Genomic DNA, 18462 nt, shown 5'->3' on the forward strand with positions numbered 1-18462 from the left:
GTATTTGCTTTTCACTTAATTTTATTTTTTACACCTCATGGTAAGAGCTACACATAATCATTTTTTTAATGAGTCTGACGTGCGTTCGAGACGCAGGGTTAAGTGCACCTAAATGCATTCGCTAATTGATATAATTATATTCTGCCTAGTTGTAGCTGTATTCGTGGGTGTTCGGAGCTGCATTTTACTTTATTTGTGTTTCATCAGGTTTTTGTGGGTTTTCTTCTGTTCATGTTTTTTTTTGCCTTCAGCATGCATCTGTATGCATAATCAACACAACACACTTGAATAAGAGCCCTAAATCAATCCTGCTATAAGTCCAGTGTGAGTTATCTTCTTTTGTGCCTATTCTAAACTTCTCTCCTCTGAAAATTGTCCATGTTATAATTCTTAAGGAGAAGAGACTGTAATAATTCTGGTGCCCAGTCTCTGAGCAGAAGTGGAATCTTGGTGGCATGATATTGATAGTAAACTTCCCTTTTTCGGAGCGATCCTCCTTTTATAATTTCGAGTGCGCACTCTTCTTTAGGAGCTGCTGGTTGCTGGATTACACCTGACACAGTTTTTACAGCACTATCTGTAAGGCAAGAGTGAAGAACATCAGAAACTCTATTTTAAGTCCCTTTCTGTGCTGTTTGAGTCTGGCAGCTCAGTAATTCAGGTGCAGACTAAAACATTGGGGGGGGTTGCAAATATATTGGGTAACCACAGTGAGGCACTGCCATGATTGATACATTTCCCAAGTATCCCCTGCATTGCCCTAAGTTGGCCAAGTTTACTATGCTGTGTGCCAGCTAAAGGTAGTGCAGGGGATACTTATAAAATGGATGAAACATGGGTATACAGCACTATAAAGAAAGTACCCTGGTCCTGTACATAGGCCTAAACCGTAAGGTTATTAATTGCCTCACTTAGGTGCCCAGCAGTGTTTTAACATTTCATTCTCATTTTACTCTATAACTTATCTTACCTGTGTCAATATAGCTGATGACGCATAGTGTAATAGAAACATTAGTGTTTTGCTGGATAAACTCCATTCGCAGTGAGCTGAAAAATCCATCCAGTGCAAATTTGGTAGTAGAGTATGGCACAGATAGAGGGAGTCCAATTTTACCTGGATAACATAATGTAGTCACATAAAAGTTTAGAAAAGGCCCCTGTATCCATGCATACAGCCAGAAGAATGTTGGTTTAGTTGATTTGAGTCAAGTGATAATTGGCTAATAGCAGGATATGGAGAGATGAATCAGTTGCTCATGCAAAGTTGTAAAAAAGTAAAGTAAAAAGCTTTCCCACTAAAGGCTAAAGGCAAGTGCACAATAGTCTTACTACTCACACTGGTTGCTGGGGGACTTCATTTTAAATGCACTTCAAACTTATAATGCTCACAAACAGTATAAGGACTCAAGTACAATGAGGGTCCTTGACGTGGCATGTGAGCTTACATATTTTGGCCAAAGTGTGGTACTAACACCTCATTTTTTGTAATTATTTACAAGCGCTGGCAGATTTTCTCTTTGTGTACAAATATTGGCTTTTTATCGTTTATAGCAGCTGGTCAACTCCAGAATGTGGGTTAGACCGAGCGATGGGACAATGGTGTCTACGGCAGCTGGTCAAGTTAGACCGAGCGCTGACGATTTCTTTCTGTGTTTCTTTTACAAATTATAGTCAAATATTGCCTATGGCTGCCATTTAGCCTTGAAAACAGGGAATCACTTATAGATGTATGTTTATTGACTGGGGCTAAAAAGCTCTTTGCTTTTTCACTATAGCCCTGAGTTAAGGGGAAGGGCACTATGGTCTTATTACTCAGTCATATGTTTACTGGGGGACTTGATTTTAAATGCACTACACAAGTTAAAATACTAATAGTGTAGGAAGGAAATTATTCACAGATGTATGTTTGTTGGCTGGGGCTTAAAAGCTCCCAGCTTTCCCACTTGATTTTAAATGCACTACAAACTTAGAATGCTCACAAACAGTGTAGGACTCACGTACAATGAGGGGCCTTGACGTGACATGGGAGCTTACGCATTTTGGCCAAAGTGTGGTACTAACACCTCATTTTTTGTAATTAATTTTTAAAGGCAAACCGAGCACTGGCCAATTTTCTTTTTCTCAAAGTTGAAAAAGTATTTCAGTCAATATTCTGCTAGATATTTTCATGAAGCAAGGCTGCTGCGGGTGGGTTTGGGTTGAACTTCACTATGTATCCACCCCGCCTATGCCCCACTTTCGCCTCCAGCCATGGCTTTTTATAGTTTTGCATGCCCTGCCCCTTCTGTGACATCAGGGTGGGTTGGGTCAGGCGCTGGTCTATAGATAACAATGGTCGCCGAGTTAGGGTCAGATGAAGGTGCTGAACGGTTGGATTAGGGTTGGGTGCGGGTCGACCTTCTGTTGATCCATACATCACTACTGTGATGCCTAATATGTCTTATAATGCTGACAATACCTCAACATGTACTGTATGCTTTTGCTTTATAAATGCATTTTCATGGAATGTATGCACCTGTTGCTTAGCTACATTTCTGTGCATGTTTAACAGTTTTGTAATTGGGTGTGTTGGTCATGTGATCCACAGCCTTCCTCTAACAATATAACAAACTAACTGCCCTCTGAAAGAGGCAGGTACACTAATAGCATTAGAGATCATGAAGACTGAACAAGAATATGAATAACTGTTGGTGGTTCATCTATGTATGTAACATAATAACATTAGATAAAAACTACAGTTATAAGAGACAATGTGCAGCTAAAATAAATAAAGAGTGAAGATAGCAGGAGTGCGATTATTTTGTGCTTCTCTAGTACTAAAGACAAAAATAATTTAACAAGAACATTTTTAGTTCACCTGCAATTGATGAGACAACCACAATATTCCCGTTGCTTTTTTTCAGCATCGGAAGTGCAGCTACTGTCATGGTAGCGTAACTCAGGACATTGATCTCTAATAGACCTCTTACATGATCCACATTGCCATCAAAGTAACCAAAGTATGTGTGACCAATGTGATTTAAGATAAGCATGTCCAACGCACCTATAAAGAAAAAAATATCAACTATATTAGTACCTGATTCAAACAAACTTTAAAGGCAAAGTTGGAAAACCCTCTCTGAAATTCTTCTCTTGATTCTAGAATTTGACAGTACTGCACCTACTGTACCTCCTGGAGGTAGATTGTTTTGACTTGGCTAGATGTTGTAAAGGGGGTTCTCTTTACATGGAAAGAGTTCTGCCATCATCCATTCAGTTTTCATTTGTGGGTTTTCCGTTTTTTTCTGTTTTGTAGGCAGGCGGAAAAAAGCAAATCGGCTCCTATACACTGTGTTTAGCTGCTCTGACACGCACATCGTCGACCCGAGTGCAACTATACTAAGCAGAAATGCCTGAAAAATGTAAAAGCATATATTTTTGGATCCACTGTTCTCCGTCAGCTTTCAAAACATGGGCAGAGAGAACGGGTGGTATGCACAGCGTGCCCTCACTCTTAGGGCCGATTGGTTTCTTAATTTAAATACTTCTGCTTCCTGGCGATTGTTCTTTTTTTCCCAAGTTGGTTTTTCAAAAAAATAAAACAACGTTCGAGAGTTTAGGAACTCACAAATGTGGTTTAGTAGCTGAAGGGTCAAGCATTCTTAAATTGCCTGCCCCGTGTAGATTTTTTGTTCCCTGTATGTGTTAAAATATGCTCTATACACTATTACTTACCAAATAAGTTCTCAGCTTTGTGCACTACTTGCTTTGCAAATGTCAAATTGTCCATGCTGCCGGCAATGTAATGAGCAGAAGCAGCTCCCAGCTGTGTACACTGCGCAACTACCTAAAATGGAATGCATAGAAAACTGATAGAGAATGACATATAGGGTAGTGACACACAGACCAATCCTGACACATTACAACAGGGCCGCCATTAGAAATCACAGGGCCCCGTACAACAACATATTCTGGGACACGCCCACCAAGCCCTACCCCAGAACCCAACTACACATCAGCGTTAAAAAACTGTAAACACCCTCCCCACACAAGTTATAAAAAGCCATTCATGATGAGAGCCCCTTATAAGTTAAAAAAAAACGGTGGCACTAGGGCCCCCCATAAAAGTTTATATTAAAAAATAATTGATGACCAGGGACCCCTATAAGTTAAAAAAACATTGGCGTCAGGGCCCTCCATAAAAGTTTTTTTTTTGGTGGTCAGGGCCCCCCATAAGTTTAAAAAACTATTAGCGACAGGCCCCCCATAAAAGTTCTTTTTTAAAAAAAAAAAACATTGGTGCTAGGGCCCCCCCTTACAAGTTAAAAAGAAACATTGGTTCCCTAGAGAATATTTTTTTAAAAACATTGGTGGCAGGGGCCTAAAGAGTATTAAAATAATGCATTGGTGGCATGGGGTTTAGTAACATTAAAAAAAAACACATTGGTGTTCAGTAGAACTGAACTCGTGGCTTCGGGACTTCAACTTCGACTCCTTGCTTAGCTTCGGGTCTTTTTGCGGCTTCAGGACTTCAACTTAGGCTCCTTTCGTGGCTTTGTGTATTTTCACAGCTTCAGGACTTCAACTACAGCTCCTTTTGTGGCTTAGGGTTGTTCACAGCTTCGAGACTTCAACTTTGGTTCCTATCGTAGGTGTGGATCTTTTTGCGGCTTCGGGACTTCGGCTCTTTGGGCCTTCGGGACTTCGGAGGTTCAGAACTCGCAGCACGGTTTTAACACTGCCAAGGGAGGCCTGGCTTTTTCAAAAAGTGCAGCACAGCCTGGCCCCCTTTAGGCCCAGGCCCGGTACAGCAGTACCCAAGTACCTATGTTCGAAAAACCAAGCACCACATATATTTTTGGGAGATTTGTCGCCCAGGCAAGCACAGATTTAACCGCGAGCGACAACTCTCCTCGTTTGCCATCACCTTTAAAGTAACTTTCTTTAACAACTTCATAGATGCAGAACAAATGGTTTAGCTACATTTAACATTATGGAACATGAAAATGTGGAATCATTATCTTTATTATGATTATATTTAGTAAATAGTATGATTTCCCATAACTGCAAAGCATCCTAGTTTCTCCTCGGAGAAGAACTTTTATTGATACACCTTGCACACGTAAGACGCCATTCATTTCCAAATGGTATTTGCTTTAACAGCGAAAGTAATAATTGTCACATATAGGATACATTTACCTTCTTAAGTTTCTCTTCTGTCCTTGCTGTTATGAGAATATGAGACCCCATCTTGGCCAGATGATATGCCATTTGCTCTCCAATTCCTGAACTTGCTCCTGTGACTATTACTCTCTTGCCCTTAAGCATAGCTAAAAAAAGGTGCAGAAGTGGTCAGTGTTTTGTAGTAAATATATGTAAAAGAAACATACGTACAGGAGATTTGGTTAAAGTTGTCAAATTTTGTAAAAAAAATTTTACAAAACCATTTTCATAATAAACGTATAAAATTTCCCACTGTGTTGCAGAGGATGAGTTCATGTTAATAACCAACTAGCTATGTAATAAATCTTTAGCAATGCAAATATACTCTGTTAACGCCCACAAGTTTCAAGGTGAACAAAAGCAGGTCAAAAGTACATCATAGTGATCGTGTTAAAGGTGACAAGGATGAGACAGCTGACTTTTACATAGCGAAAAGAATCGTACAATGCAGTGTCGGACTGTCCCGGTGGGCCAAGGTGTCAGTGGGCCCTCATGCTGCTAAACATTTGGCCTATTTTATGGCTATTACCTATTTCTATGAGAACAAAGTGACTAAATAGATGGAATAATAAATGATAGTATGTAAAGAAAAGAGACTAGGAGAATAGAGGTTGAGTGAGGAGAGGAGAGAAGAATAATAATACTGAGAGTGGGCCCCTTGTCTAAGATTAATCGGTGGGCCCCTGGTCAAAGGTTTTTGGGTGGGCCCCTGGTGTCCCAGTCCGACACTGGTACAATGTATTTACAGATTTACAGATGTTCACTATTCACTGCTGTTACAGAATCCCAAAACCTATTCATCCGATTTCATTTAAAGAATCAGCTTTTTGACCCAAATATTCGTTTAGACTTCTTCCAATTTAGAACACAATTCTCCATATTCTGGGGTAGACCGGCATAGAAAACACTTTTTGCCATTACCAGTCCTTAAAAGTGCAAACAGTCTATATAAACATACCCACATTCCCCTTTTAGTGCATCCTCCACTCTACTGATTTATCATTCTTGTCAAATAATTAAAGCTTTCCATGTACTAAGGCACGGCTGATTAGACAGAATGACTGCCCTGTAAGCTTTAAGCTTTAGCTTGTATTATACTAACAAGTAGGCACTTGTATGTACAGAAATAAGACCTGTTAACGCTCGGGACCTGGGGTTTTCTGGATAACGTACCATAATTTGGAACTTCATACCTTATGTCTACTATAAAAACATGTAAACAGTAAATAAGCCCAATAGGCTGGTTTTGCTTCCAATAAGGATTAATTAGATCTTAGTTTGAATCAAGTACAATGTACTGTTTTATTTTTACAGAGAAAAAGGAAATAATTTTTAAAAATTTGGATTAATATGATAAAATGGAGTCTATGGGAGACGGCCTTTCCATAATTCTGAGCTTTCTGGATAACGGATCCCATATCTGTATAAAAATTTGTGCACGTGCACACCATGACTTGCAAGCATTCGTCTGAATCTGAATCCTGCTGAAAAAGGATGAATGCCGAACCGAATCCTGGATTTGGTGCATCCCTAATAACTACTTTTGCAATATGCAAACAAAAATTGCAATATATCCATTTAAATGTATACAGTTACACCTATTAACATATACTAGTGCTTAGATTTTACAATCTAAGTTTTCTTCTAAGGCATGATCATTTGTACAAAGTTGCTGTCTGCTATGAACTGGCTTCTTCGGAAAATAATATTGTCTTTATAAGATCCTGCACTGAAACTTCTGAATCATAATGTAGCTGATTACTGCAGCCACACACAAAACAAATGTACTCACCCGGTTCAAAGACATCCCCTGCTGAATAAAAGTAAACAGCGAGAAAGATTCCAGCAAAAGCAACAAGCACTTTGAGCACAGCCATTGCGAACAACACTGAGAGACTGGAATGCAGCCGGAAGAGCTTTAGAAAGTTTTGAAATTGTTAGGGAAAGCATTGCTGTTCATTCTAACCAGTAGGGTGAGGGTCGAGGCAGATCTGCTGAGCTGGAAACTAGAAGGGATTGGTCTTTTCTTATCGAGAAAGGTCAAAGGCAGTTCTGTTATTGTCTGTCGACTATATTGTAAAATTAATTGTAAGAAGTTAGATGCCACAGCTACAGAGAGCTAGAGCACTACAAAGCATTTGTTAGGATAGCATTAACGAAAATATATTTCATATGTAACAAATGTATAAACAAATGTATAAAGAAAAAGATTAGAGGTGTATGTTAGCTACCAGTTTGTTTAAGTGTCTCAAAGTTAAGACACCCACACTTAACAGGGTGGTTCACCTTCAAACAACTAGTTGTTTTCAGACAGGTCACCTAAAATAACAAATTTTTCCAATGATTTTCTGTGTCACCATTTTTCTAATATTGAAGTGTAAAGTGTCATTTTTCACCTTGTGAAGCAGCTCTGGGAGGGGGTGTCGCCGACCTTGCGAACTGTTCTAAATGGATAAATTTCTTTTCTTTGTCCCTGCTGAGCAGAATCAATGAGTTTCATTACAGGCAGCTGCTATTATTGATGCAATAGTTGCTAATACTCCAGAGATGCTGCTGAGAAATGTATCAACTAAATGTTGCAAAATTGTAACAGTTTAGAATCTGCAACTGAATTACTGAGCTGCCAGACTCAAACACCAGAGACACGAACATTCACCTTTAAACTTGAATTTTGGGAAAAAAACAGTAAAAAATAAATAATGGAAAGTAATTGAAAGAAGTCTTTATTTCTGGGGAACAATCTAAAAACAACTGAATTGAAAAAAGTGTTTGGAAGGTGAATGATCCCTTTAATTTCTTTGGATGAAACAGGGCATCCATTACTTATTACATTTCTTTTTCTTTTTTTAAATGTTTATTTATTTCCGTCATTCAGCAAAAATATTTGTGTACAAACAATGTATTAGAAAAGATTTGTATTAAGACTTACATTGTTTTTTTATATCTATTGTACCCCATGGCGAAACACTTTAAGACAGGGCAGAATTAGATAAAGAAAGAAAAGTAAAGTAAAGAGAACGGAATAGAAAGAAGCATAAAGTAGAAGGGGGAGGAAGGGGATTACCGTATACATCAGCAAAACATTTTGAATACATACAGGGGAATGTAATAAAAGTCGCAAAGAGCAAAACAATTCGCACCAATAAGACTAAAAATCCACATCTCGCAATGTAATATTGTTCCTTAAACTGTTATTGCATTGCGAATTTTAATTGCGCATTGCGAATTTTAATTGCGCATTCATAAGAAGTGCTTGAAGGTGTCGTAATCTTTTGGAGCAAACATAACGACTTTTTCAGTAAGAAGTTTTATTACATTGACTGCGCATTGGCGCAAACTATAAAATTCGCAAACGGTCTTTCACTGTCAGAAGTGGTCGCTAAACTGTTTCCGGGCTCGCAAAAGCTATATTAAATTCGCACAAAGCAAAATTTGTTCGCGCAAAGGCATAACTTTTCGCATTGCGAATAGTTTTTCCGTTAGCGATTTTTATTACATTCCCCCGATAGTGTCCCTGCACACAGTTAACCTGGGCAATTTGCTGCCTATAAACAGTATTTACCCCCTATCAAGGAACACTGGCACAACCACAGTCATCTTGTTTTAACCTATAGAGTCAAGCCAGTCAAGCTCTGGGATTGGCGAAGATTGCTTCCTGTTTGTATAGGATTCACTTTTTAAAATCCATAGCGTCTAGATATTGGTGAACTTGGAGGGGCATTCTCTGGCTGTATAGATTTGTTCCAAAACTGGTATTGTCTGCTCCACCAGGCTTATCCAGAAGTTAAGAGTTGGAGGTTGTTGTTCCTTCCATTTAATAGCTATTGCTTTCCTAGCTTGGAAAAGTAGGAAGGTGAGCAGAATTTTTTCCGAACCCGAGATCACTGTGTCTCTTAGGAAGTTAAGAAGTTAGACTGTTAGGTTTTCAATAGGTAAGGCCATTAGTTGAGAGAGATAGTCAGCAATTTCTGTCCAATAGGCCTGTATCAGAGGGCAAGTCCACACCATCTGGTAAAAGTCCGCCTTAGTGCTCTTACACCTATTACATAGGTCAGAAAATGCTGGGTTAATTTTGTGCAAGAGATATGGAGTGAAATATGCACGGTGAAGGTATTTAAACTGTATTAGCCTGTCCCGGGATCTAATTAAAGGGCGTAGAGCAGTCATCCCCAACCAGTAGCTCACAAGCAACATGTTGCTCTCCAACCCCTTGGATGTTGCTCCCAGCGGCCTCAAAGCAGGTGCTTATTTTTGAATTCCAGGCTTGGAGGCAAGTTTTGGTTGTATAAAAACCAGATGTACTGCCAAACAAAGCCTCAATGTAGGTTGACATTCCACATAGGGGTCTACTAAATGGCCAATCACAGCACTTATTTGGCACCCAGGAATATTTTTCATGCTGTTGTTGCTCCCTAACTCCTTTTACTTCTGAATGTTGCTCATGGGTTGTAAAGGTTGGGGATCCCTGGCGTAGAGAGGCAGACAAAATACTTTCCCACTGTTCTGTTGTGTGTTGTTTGCGTGTTTACCTTCCCGCAAATGGTTGATAGGGTTTTTTTAAGATTCTCTTTCCAAACCAAGTCCTCCAAAGGTGATGTTTCTATTTGAGGGATTCCTGCATGAAATTGTTGAGAGGGGGCATGCCTTAACTGAAGGTAGCGAAAAGGCATCCTATTAGGCAGGTTGAATTTGGCCTTTAGCTGCTGAAAGGTAAGCAAAACTTTGTTTTCATATATACAGTATCCCCTATATACTTAACCCTGTGTTGTGCCCAATTCTGCGGATCCGGAATTGAGGTAAGTTGTGCCAGGTTTTTGTTATACCAAAGAGGAGTGTGCGGGGATATGCCCTGTGGGTTTTTCCCATGTCTAACACAACCTTATCTTCATGCTTTAACAACATTATCCATCATTGGGGTAGAATGGATAATGGGGATGCCTTTCTGTAAATAAAGTTTCTCAGCCCTTCTAACGAGCCTATGATTTGGGCTTCCAACAGAGTCACTGGATCCTCTGTATGAGGGCAGAGCCACCACCCCAGAGGTACCAGCTGCCAAGCTAGAAAATAACCCTGCATGTCAGGCGCTGCCAGCCCACCTTCTGTAAGTGGAGGAATTAGCGATTTGTATTTGACCCTCACAGGCCCAGGTGACCAGTAATAGCTTAGTAAATTGGCTACATAGTTGTTGGAACAAAGTGGCAGGGATCCATATGGGTGACTGTCTAATTATATAAAGAAATCTTGGTAAGAATTTCATCTTAAACAAGTTTATTCTGCCAAGCAGAGAAAGTGGGAGTTTCAACCATTTATCAATAGCTTTTTGGAGATGTAGCATTAAAGGATCAATATTTAGCTCCTTATATTTTTCCAGTTGTGGGTGAATGTGAATTCCCAATTATCTCATAGTACAAACTCGCGCCAGTGGGAAATTAGGATACATGGCTTCCACCGCCCTGGGATCTAAAAACAGTATAGATGACTTAGCCCAGTTCATTCTTAGGCCCGAGTAAAGAGTATGCACATTTATTAGGTGCAAAGCACATTGTAGAGATGGACCTGGGTCATGAAGATATAATAGGGTATTGTCTGCAAATAAAGAGATTTTTTCCCTAATATCCCCCAACTCAAAACCTCTGACCTCCTTACTGGCTCTAATTAAGCATGCTAGAGGTTCCCTTGCTATGGCGAATAGAATGGGTGAAAGAGGACACCCTTGACGAGTACCTCTAGATGGTGTAATGGGGTTGGACAGTTCTAGATTGGATAAGATCCTGGCCGTGGGTTTATTATACAGGGCTTGCAGCCATATTAGAAATTTTTTTTGGAAACCAAAAACTTTCAGCGTTTCCCAAAGATATGCCCACTCTACCGAGTCGAAGGCTTTCTCATTATCTAATGACGCCACGACTCTGGTGCCTACATTGTCATGAGTGATTGTTAGGTTGGTATAGAGCCTCCTAATGTTTAGTTCAGCTGCTTTGTGGGGCATAAAACCAACTTGATCTGGAGCTATAATCGATGTTATGACACAGTTAAGGCGTCTAGCTAGAACCTTTGCTAGGATTTTAGAGTTCGAATTTATAAGTGAAATGGACGCGTGCAAGGTGGGATTCGTTCCTGGTTTTAAAAGTAGGATTATTGTGGCCTCATTAAAGGATGCTGGTTGCTGGACTGTGGTCAAGGTTTGATTGAAAATATCTGTAAGATAAGGCACTAAAATCCCGGTGTATGTAATGAGTCAGATTTTGAATGACAGTTAGGTCCAATGCAGCCTTTGGGGGAGCTTCTTTTGCCTAGAAGATGTATAAGAGCTCAATCTTTTAAAATCTCTAGAAAAACTCCCTCTCTACATGCAGCATTTGTGCCAAAGACCATTATTTTGTTAGATTTTGTTTGTGATAAAATCGAGCTAAACCCCCAAATCATCTCCCAAATCGCTCGGTTTTTCTGTATTGTCGGGCTTAACCCAACACAGACTACGATATCTTCAAATTGGGATTGGGACATCTTCCATTTAACAAGGCCGCCAATAGAAATCACAGGGCCCCATACAACAACATTTTTGGGGCCCCCTGCAGTGTTGCCCTGTGCTAGTAAAACTACTGTGTTTGCTTCAGAAACACCACTATTGTTTATATAAATAAGCTGCTGTGTAGCAATGGGGGCAGCCATTCAAAGGAGAAAAGGCTCAGGTTACACAGCAGACAGCAGATAAGCTCTGTAGAACATAATGGTGTTATCTGTTATCCACTATCTAACCTGTGCCATATAGACTTTTTTCAATTTCTGCCATTGCTACACAGCAGCTTGTTTATGTGAACTATAGTAGTGTTTCTGAAGCAAACACATCAGTTTTATCAGTGCAGGGCAACACTACATGATATTTTTATTAAAACACTTTAATTTTTTGGTGTAACTGTTCCTTTAAAAAGGCATAAAGTGGTGATTCACCTTTAAGTAAAGTTCTTGTATGTTATAGAATGGCCTATTCCTAGCAACTTTGCAATTGTTTATTTTTTTATAGTTTTTACATTATTTGCTCTTGTGACTCTATCCAGGTTTCATAGGGGGTCGCTGACACCGGTAACCAAAAACTATAGCTCTGCTTAATATTGGAGTGTTCAACCTACCTTAAAAAGTTATACTTGTGGAAGTGTAGGGTGCTTAACCAAAAGACCCTTCCCTTGCAATGGGGTCAGTAATGTATACCAGTAGAAAAAAAGTCCAAAAATTGGCACCTAGAAAACAGGCCCCTTTCAAGCCTTGTTGTTGCCCCTTTTTGCTGATGTATTTGTGCTAAATAATCCACTTTTGCCATTTTTTTAAATAATTTTTTGAAATTCTTCATGTGCTTCTGGATTATTCTCTTCTAAAAACTATAGCAATGCGAGGCTACAATTTTATTGCTATTGTTACTTTTAATTACTTATGTTTCTATGCAGGCCATCCTGTATTCATATTCCTGTCTCTTGTTAAACCCACTGCCTGGTTGCAAGGGTAAATAAGACTCTAGGAACTGGATAGGTGCTGAAATACCAAACCGAAGAGCTGCTGAACAAGACCAATTGCAGATTGTCTTAGAACATCAATATCTACATCATACTAAAAGTTAATTTAAAGGTGTACAACCCTTTTAATGCAAAATGAAAGATTAAAAGTTTGCAGATAGAAGGGGAGCCCTGGTGGTCATGGATAGAATGCTTTATATACTATATAACGGAAGTGAGCAAGGTTAGAAAGCTATCAGATTTATTCATATGTTCTTTAGATTTTAGAATAATAGATGAGACCTTGGCTAAGTTTCTCCAGGTAAATAGTCCCGTTACACCTGTTCTACATCTTCCTGAAAATTCATAAGAGACTCGAGTGCCCTCGAGTGCCCTCCTGGACCGCCATTGCCCCTTGGGTATACTTTTGCCCTTATGTATCAAAACATAGCTCTCATATAGAAGATCCAGGGAGCTAGGAAAAGGATAGAGGAGCTAGGAAGATGTTGTCCTGACCACCCACGACATTGAGAGTGCCAGCTGCTTGTCTATTGATCTCAATAATGCACATGGAGGATCTTTCTATGTGATATAGTTTATTATACAGGTATGGGATCCGTTATCCGGAAACCTATAACCCACAAAGCTCCAAACTACAGAAAGGCCTTTTCTGAAAGACTCCATGTTATCCAGTTAATACAAATTTTTAAAAATGATTTCCTTTTTCTCTGTAATAATAAAACAGTAGCTTGTACTTGATCCAAACTAAAATATAATTAATCCTTATTGGAGTAAAAACACTCCTATTGTGTTTACTTAATGTTTACATGATTTCCTAGTAGACTTAAGGTATGAAGATCCAAATTACAGAAAGATCCATAATCCGGAAAACCCCAGGTGCCAAACATTCAGGATCCCATACCTGTACAGTTTATTGCTAGGGACGTAGTGTAATAGTTTCATGGTTGTGACCATAAATGACCAGATGAGAGCGCTGTCTCCACATTGTTATTTCATGGTAAATTTAACAAGAGAAGAAATGCTGAAATACATTGCATAGTGATTTTTTTTTCAAATCATAATTTTATCAGAAATATACTGCAATTTATATAGCAATTAACCTAAAGTGTTGCTTTCTACTAAACTATTATTTATTCTTTGAAGTAGATTGCTCTCCCCCACGCATATTTTTTTGCTGCAGACTAAACTGAATCCACATCCTAATAAGTATAGGATCACTCAGAAAATCGTGGGGCTGCTGCAGGAAGATCAGTTCCATCAAGGAAGTTAAAGGGGTTGTTCACCTTCCAAACACTTTTTTCAGTTCAGTTGTTTTCAGATTGTTCCCCAGAAATAAAGACTTTTTTCAATTACTCTAATTTTTTTTACTGTTTTTCCGAAATCTGAGTTAAAGGTTGAATGTCCCTGTCTGGTATTTGTGTCTGGCAGCTCAGTAATTCAGGCTCAGACTCTAAACGGTTACAATTTTGCAACATTTAGTTGATCCATTTCTCAGCAGCATCTCTTGAGTATTAGCAACTACTGTATTGTATCAATTCTAACAGCTGCCTGTAATGAAACCCAGAGATTCTGCTCAGCAGGGACAAAGATAAGAAATGTATCAACTAAATGTATCAGTTTAGAACAGTTTACAGGGTCGGCAACCCCCCCTCCCAGAGCTTCTTTGGAAGGGGAAAAATGACAATTTACACTTCAATATTAGAAAAAAGGTGACACGTAGAAAATAGAAAGTAATTGGAAAAAGTCGTTATTTCTGGTGATCTATCTGAAAACAACTAGTTGTTTGAAGGTGAACAACCCCTTTAATACATAAGGCCAAACTGACAAGTGAGCTGACAGCACATCTAGGAAGCAATGTAAACTGTGTTCCCAGCTAGTGGCTGCATTTACTTGTCTGTTCTGGGCTCTTTTTTCACATCAATCCTGTAATTGCTTCTTATGAGACCTGGAACAAACTTCCCACCTATTATTATTATTTCATTGCTAGGGAGAGGGGATAACTACAGTGGTTGAAATGTGCTTTCCCTCTGTTACTGCTACCAATTCAAAGGAATGGGTAATTCTCTGAACGTTGAGAGTACCGGGCTGAGCCAGGCAGGGCAGCCATCGGGAGGGGGAAGAGTTGCAGGGGGCCCTGAGGGTAAGGGGGGCCCGGCCACGCCACACTTACTTGATTAGCCGGCCCCCCATCTTTCTGAAAGCTGCTGACTTCTGGAAGGCATGGACGTTTAAGGGGACCTGGCCATCAATTTTCTCATAATGTGGGCGAGGGGGCCGTAGCCACCAATTTTTTTTCTCATGTGGGGTCCTAGCCACCAATATTTTTTAATGGGGGGGCCCTGGCCACAAATGTTTTTTTAGGGGGGGCCCTGACCACCAATATCTTTTTATTTTTTATTAACATGTGGGAACCCTAGCCACCAATATTTTTTTGTTTTTTTACTGTGTGGTGGGGGGCGGACCTGTAGGTGGGGCTTGCAGTGGGTGCAGCCCAGGGGGCCCAGGAAATTTTGTTGTATGGGGCCCTGCGATTTCTGATGGTGGTCCTGCTTCCAGGGAAGAAGCTCATGCCTTGGCCTGTGGGAGCAATATCCAGGGGGCTACCAAGTCGCATGCTGTCAGTAGAATAGCAAGGGAGAAGAATCGAGCGCTGCACGATGGATGGTAAACCTGTCGCCTATTCTGAAGAGGAGGGGAAGCAGAGTTTTGGTAAGTTATTTTTTAATAAAGACTTTGTGATTTTGAAGTATAATTTGTCTTGGTGGTTTTTTTTTTTTCATTTCATTTTTTTAAAAAAAATTTTTTTGATGTTACTGGTCCTTTAAGTCTGGCTCCATGACCTTTGTCTTTGCAGCTGGAATTACAGTAAAGGGGATGTAAAGGCAAAAATAAAATCCAATACAAATCTCTACACAGTCACCGACTGCTCTACTACACGGAAACAAACAAAGCTGCATGGTTGAAAAACAAGTTCTGCACAGCTGGGGAGTAAGGCGGGAGCTCCCCCTACTGTTCATAAGTATGATTGTTTCCTAGATTATAGGCATCATGGCTCTCTACCAAGCCATCTTTTATCATTATAAATGATAGAGGATGTCATGGGAATGCTTCCATGTATCTAGAAGTTAAGTTGGCCTCTCGACAATCTGTCCCTTTCAGGTTTAGGTTCAAAACTAAATGTATTAGGTATCGATTTACTTACCCATTCATGGCTAGCACTGTGATTCCAAGATTGCTTTTTTCTTTTTATTTCATTGTTAATATTTTCTTTGTCACAAAACAACGTGTCTTACGAGTTACTGTCAACAATATATAGCAGAACTGAGAAACATGGATGATACTTGTATACTCAGATTTCCATAATTGTCTCCACTTTGAACCCGTAAATGACGGGAGAATTTCACTACATACAGTCAGGTTTCTTGTAAAAACGGTACACATTTTTTAATCTAAGTGTATTTAAGATAGGTTCCTTTTTCATTAAATAAAGTAAAAATGGGATTTTATTCTTTTGCCGTTACATGTCCTTTAAGAAACCCTCCTATAATCCAACTTTTCATGATAACTAAAGACCAATTTTACTGCTGCATGTCCCTTCCTGGCTCCTATAACCGATTTTTCCACCATTTTTCCAGCAAACCAACCATCTTCTTGACCCCGCAATCTGTTCTGAAACAATTTGATGGGCAACAGGGATATTTATACTGCTAAGTACCAGTGACACTCCCCACTCACACTCCTTCAACTTTTTGCATCTTTTGATGAAGTTTTTAAAAATACCTCTAAATGTTTAATTGGTATCATTGGTTCTGCTATATCATGGTTCTTCACCTGCTAATTTATTTATGTTTTTGTAACTAATGATTTTTATTTAGCAATAATAAGCAAGTTTTACAATCATACAACATTTTCAAGGTATTTTCAGGGGGGGGGATAAAAAAAATTAGGAAATAAAATTGTAATACAATTTTATTATCCAAGCAGACCAAATCTTCAGATAGTTGGGATTTTTTTTTATAGAAAAGCTATTCTTTCCTCAAATATTTTATTGCTATTAACTCTAGTGATTACCTCCGATATTGTTGGAGGGTTTGGGGACTTCCATTTGGTTGCTATGGCCATACGTGTGGCCATTAGTACATGATTGGCCAGAGATTGGGTCTGCTTGGGCAACCCACAGAAAGGTTTACCCAAAAGGTAAGTGAGTGGCTCCCTGGTAAGGGTGCAAGTAGTTAGCTTGGTTAGTAAGATTGCAGTATCATCCCACAGTTTCTGTAACCTAGAGCAAGTCCAAAATATATGAAGTGGAGTTCCCACATTGCCTCCAGCAAGAGTTAGGATGGTTCTGAAAGATTGCGTGTAGCTTATCTGATGTTTGGTACCAGTATATAAGGACTTTATATAGGCTTTCTTTTTGTTTAATGCATGTGACCATTCTTCCAGCATTTGCCCAAATTAAAGACCAATCTTCATCTGTCGGTTGTAGTGTGAGGGCTCTGGCCCATTTGACCATGTACGGATGCTGGTGAATTATAAATTTTTGGAATTAGCCATTTTTGTGGTAAACCCACTGCTGCAAGAATTTCAAAAGAAAAGATGTAGAAAGCAATGTTTTTGCTTGGTGGATATAGGGCTGGGTGAAATGACGTAACTGTAGATATTCAAAAAGCTTTATCATTATATTCGGAGCCTTTTGCTTCAGGTTTTCGAGAATCAGACACGTGGTTGTAGGCTTGTCTATCAGATCTCTTACAGTAAAGAGATTTGTCTGTTGCCATCTAGTACAATAGTCCTGCTGTGTCCCAGGAATGAAGTTTGGGTTGTTCAGATATATTGTGTTCAGCGAATAAGTTGATATTAGACCGGCTTTGAGTTTTAATTTATTCCACACCGTGAACATCTGCTGCATAGTTTTAAGGAGGTCAGTTGTGGGGGTTGTGTTGGGTGACTATATTCTTGAGTTGAGATGACCTCTCTGAGAAACATCATTCACAATACATGCCCATATTGGGTTGGGCTCCCAATGGGACCAGGACAGTAGTTGGTGTATTTGAGCTTCGTAATACTTTTGTAGGATTGGGACTCCCAGACCTCCATTTTTCGTGGAATTAGTTAGCGTTGCCTTACATACTCGATGACCTTTATTGCCCCATATAAACTTGTGGAGAGATTTTTGTAAATCCATAAATGCTTTGGTAGGAAAGGGAATTGGCAATGTTTCGAACAGGTACAGAAACTTAGAAAGTATAGTCATTTTGATTTCTGCTATCTTTCCGAACCAAAAAAGGGTATGGCTAGTCCATCGCTGCAATGTTTCCTTGACTTGTTGGAATAAAGGAGAGATATTGCAATCATATACATTTTTGTATGACAAAGTGAGTTTTGTGCCCAAATATGTGATAAAATTATTATTAATTTAATATATTATTATTGTACTTGAATTTAGATTTTAGAATTTCCACCATGCTTTGGGGTATATTGAGAGAAAGTGCTTCAGTTTTGTTGATATTGACTTTATACCCTGAAAGTGACCCATATTTCTCCAAAACTTTATGTAAGGAGGGCAGCGACAACAGGGGGTTAGTAATTGTTAGCAATACATCGTCCACAAATAAAGAGATCTTATACTGTTTTTTTTGCAACCGTGATCTGGGCTATTTCGAATTATTGCTGCTAAGGGTTCTATACTGAGAGCATACAATAATGGGGGCAAAGGGCACCCTTGCCTGGTCCCATTTGAGATTGAAATAGG

At 39.3% G+C, this 18462-nt stretch overlaps 1 protein-coding gene across 1 annotated transcript; it reads right to left on the reverse strand.

Moving 5' to 3' along the window:
- Positions 1 to 3: 3 nt before the first annotated feature.
- hsd11b1.L (hydroxysteroid (11-beta) dehydrogenase 1 L homeolog) lies at positions 4 to 7097 on the reverse strand. The gene is given in 6 exon segments (NM_001086338.1): positions 4 to 577; positions 971 to 1114; positions 2858 to 3043; positions 3715 to 3826; positions 5179 to 5309; positions 6995 to 7097. Coding segments are annotated over 6 exon segments (885 nt in total). The 5' UTR covers positions 7080 to 7097; the 3' UTR covers positions 4 to 350.
- Positions 7098 to 18462: the final 11365 nt, after the last annotated feature.

This window comes from Xenopus laevis, chromosome 2L (assembly GCF_017654675.1).
Source record: "Xenopus laevis strain J_2021 chromosome 2L, Xenopus_laevis_v10.1, whole genome shotgun sequence".
Taxonomy (NCBI): domain Eukaryota; kingdom Metazoa; phylum Chordata; class Amphibia; order Anura; family Pipidae; genus Xenopus; species Xenopus laevis.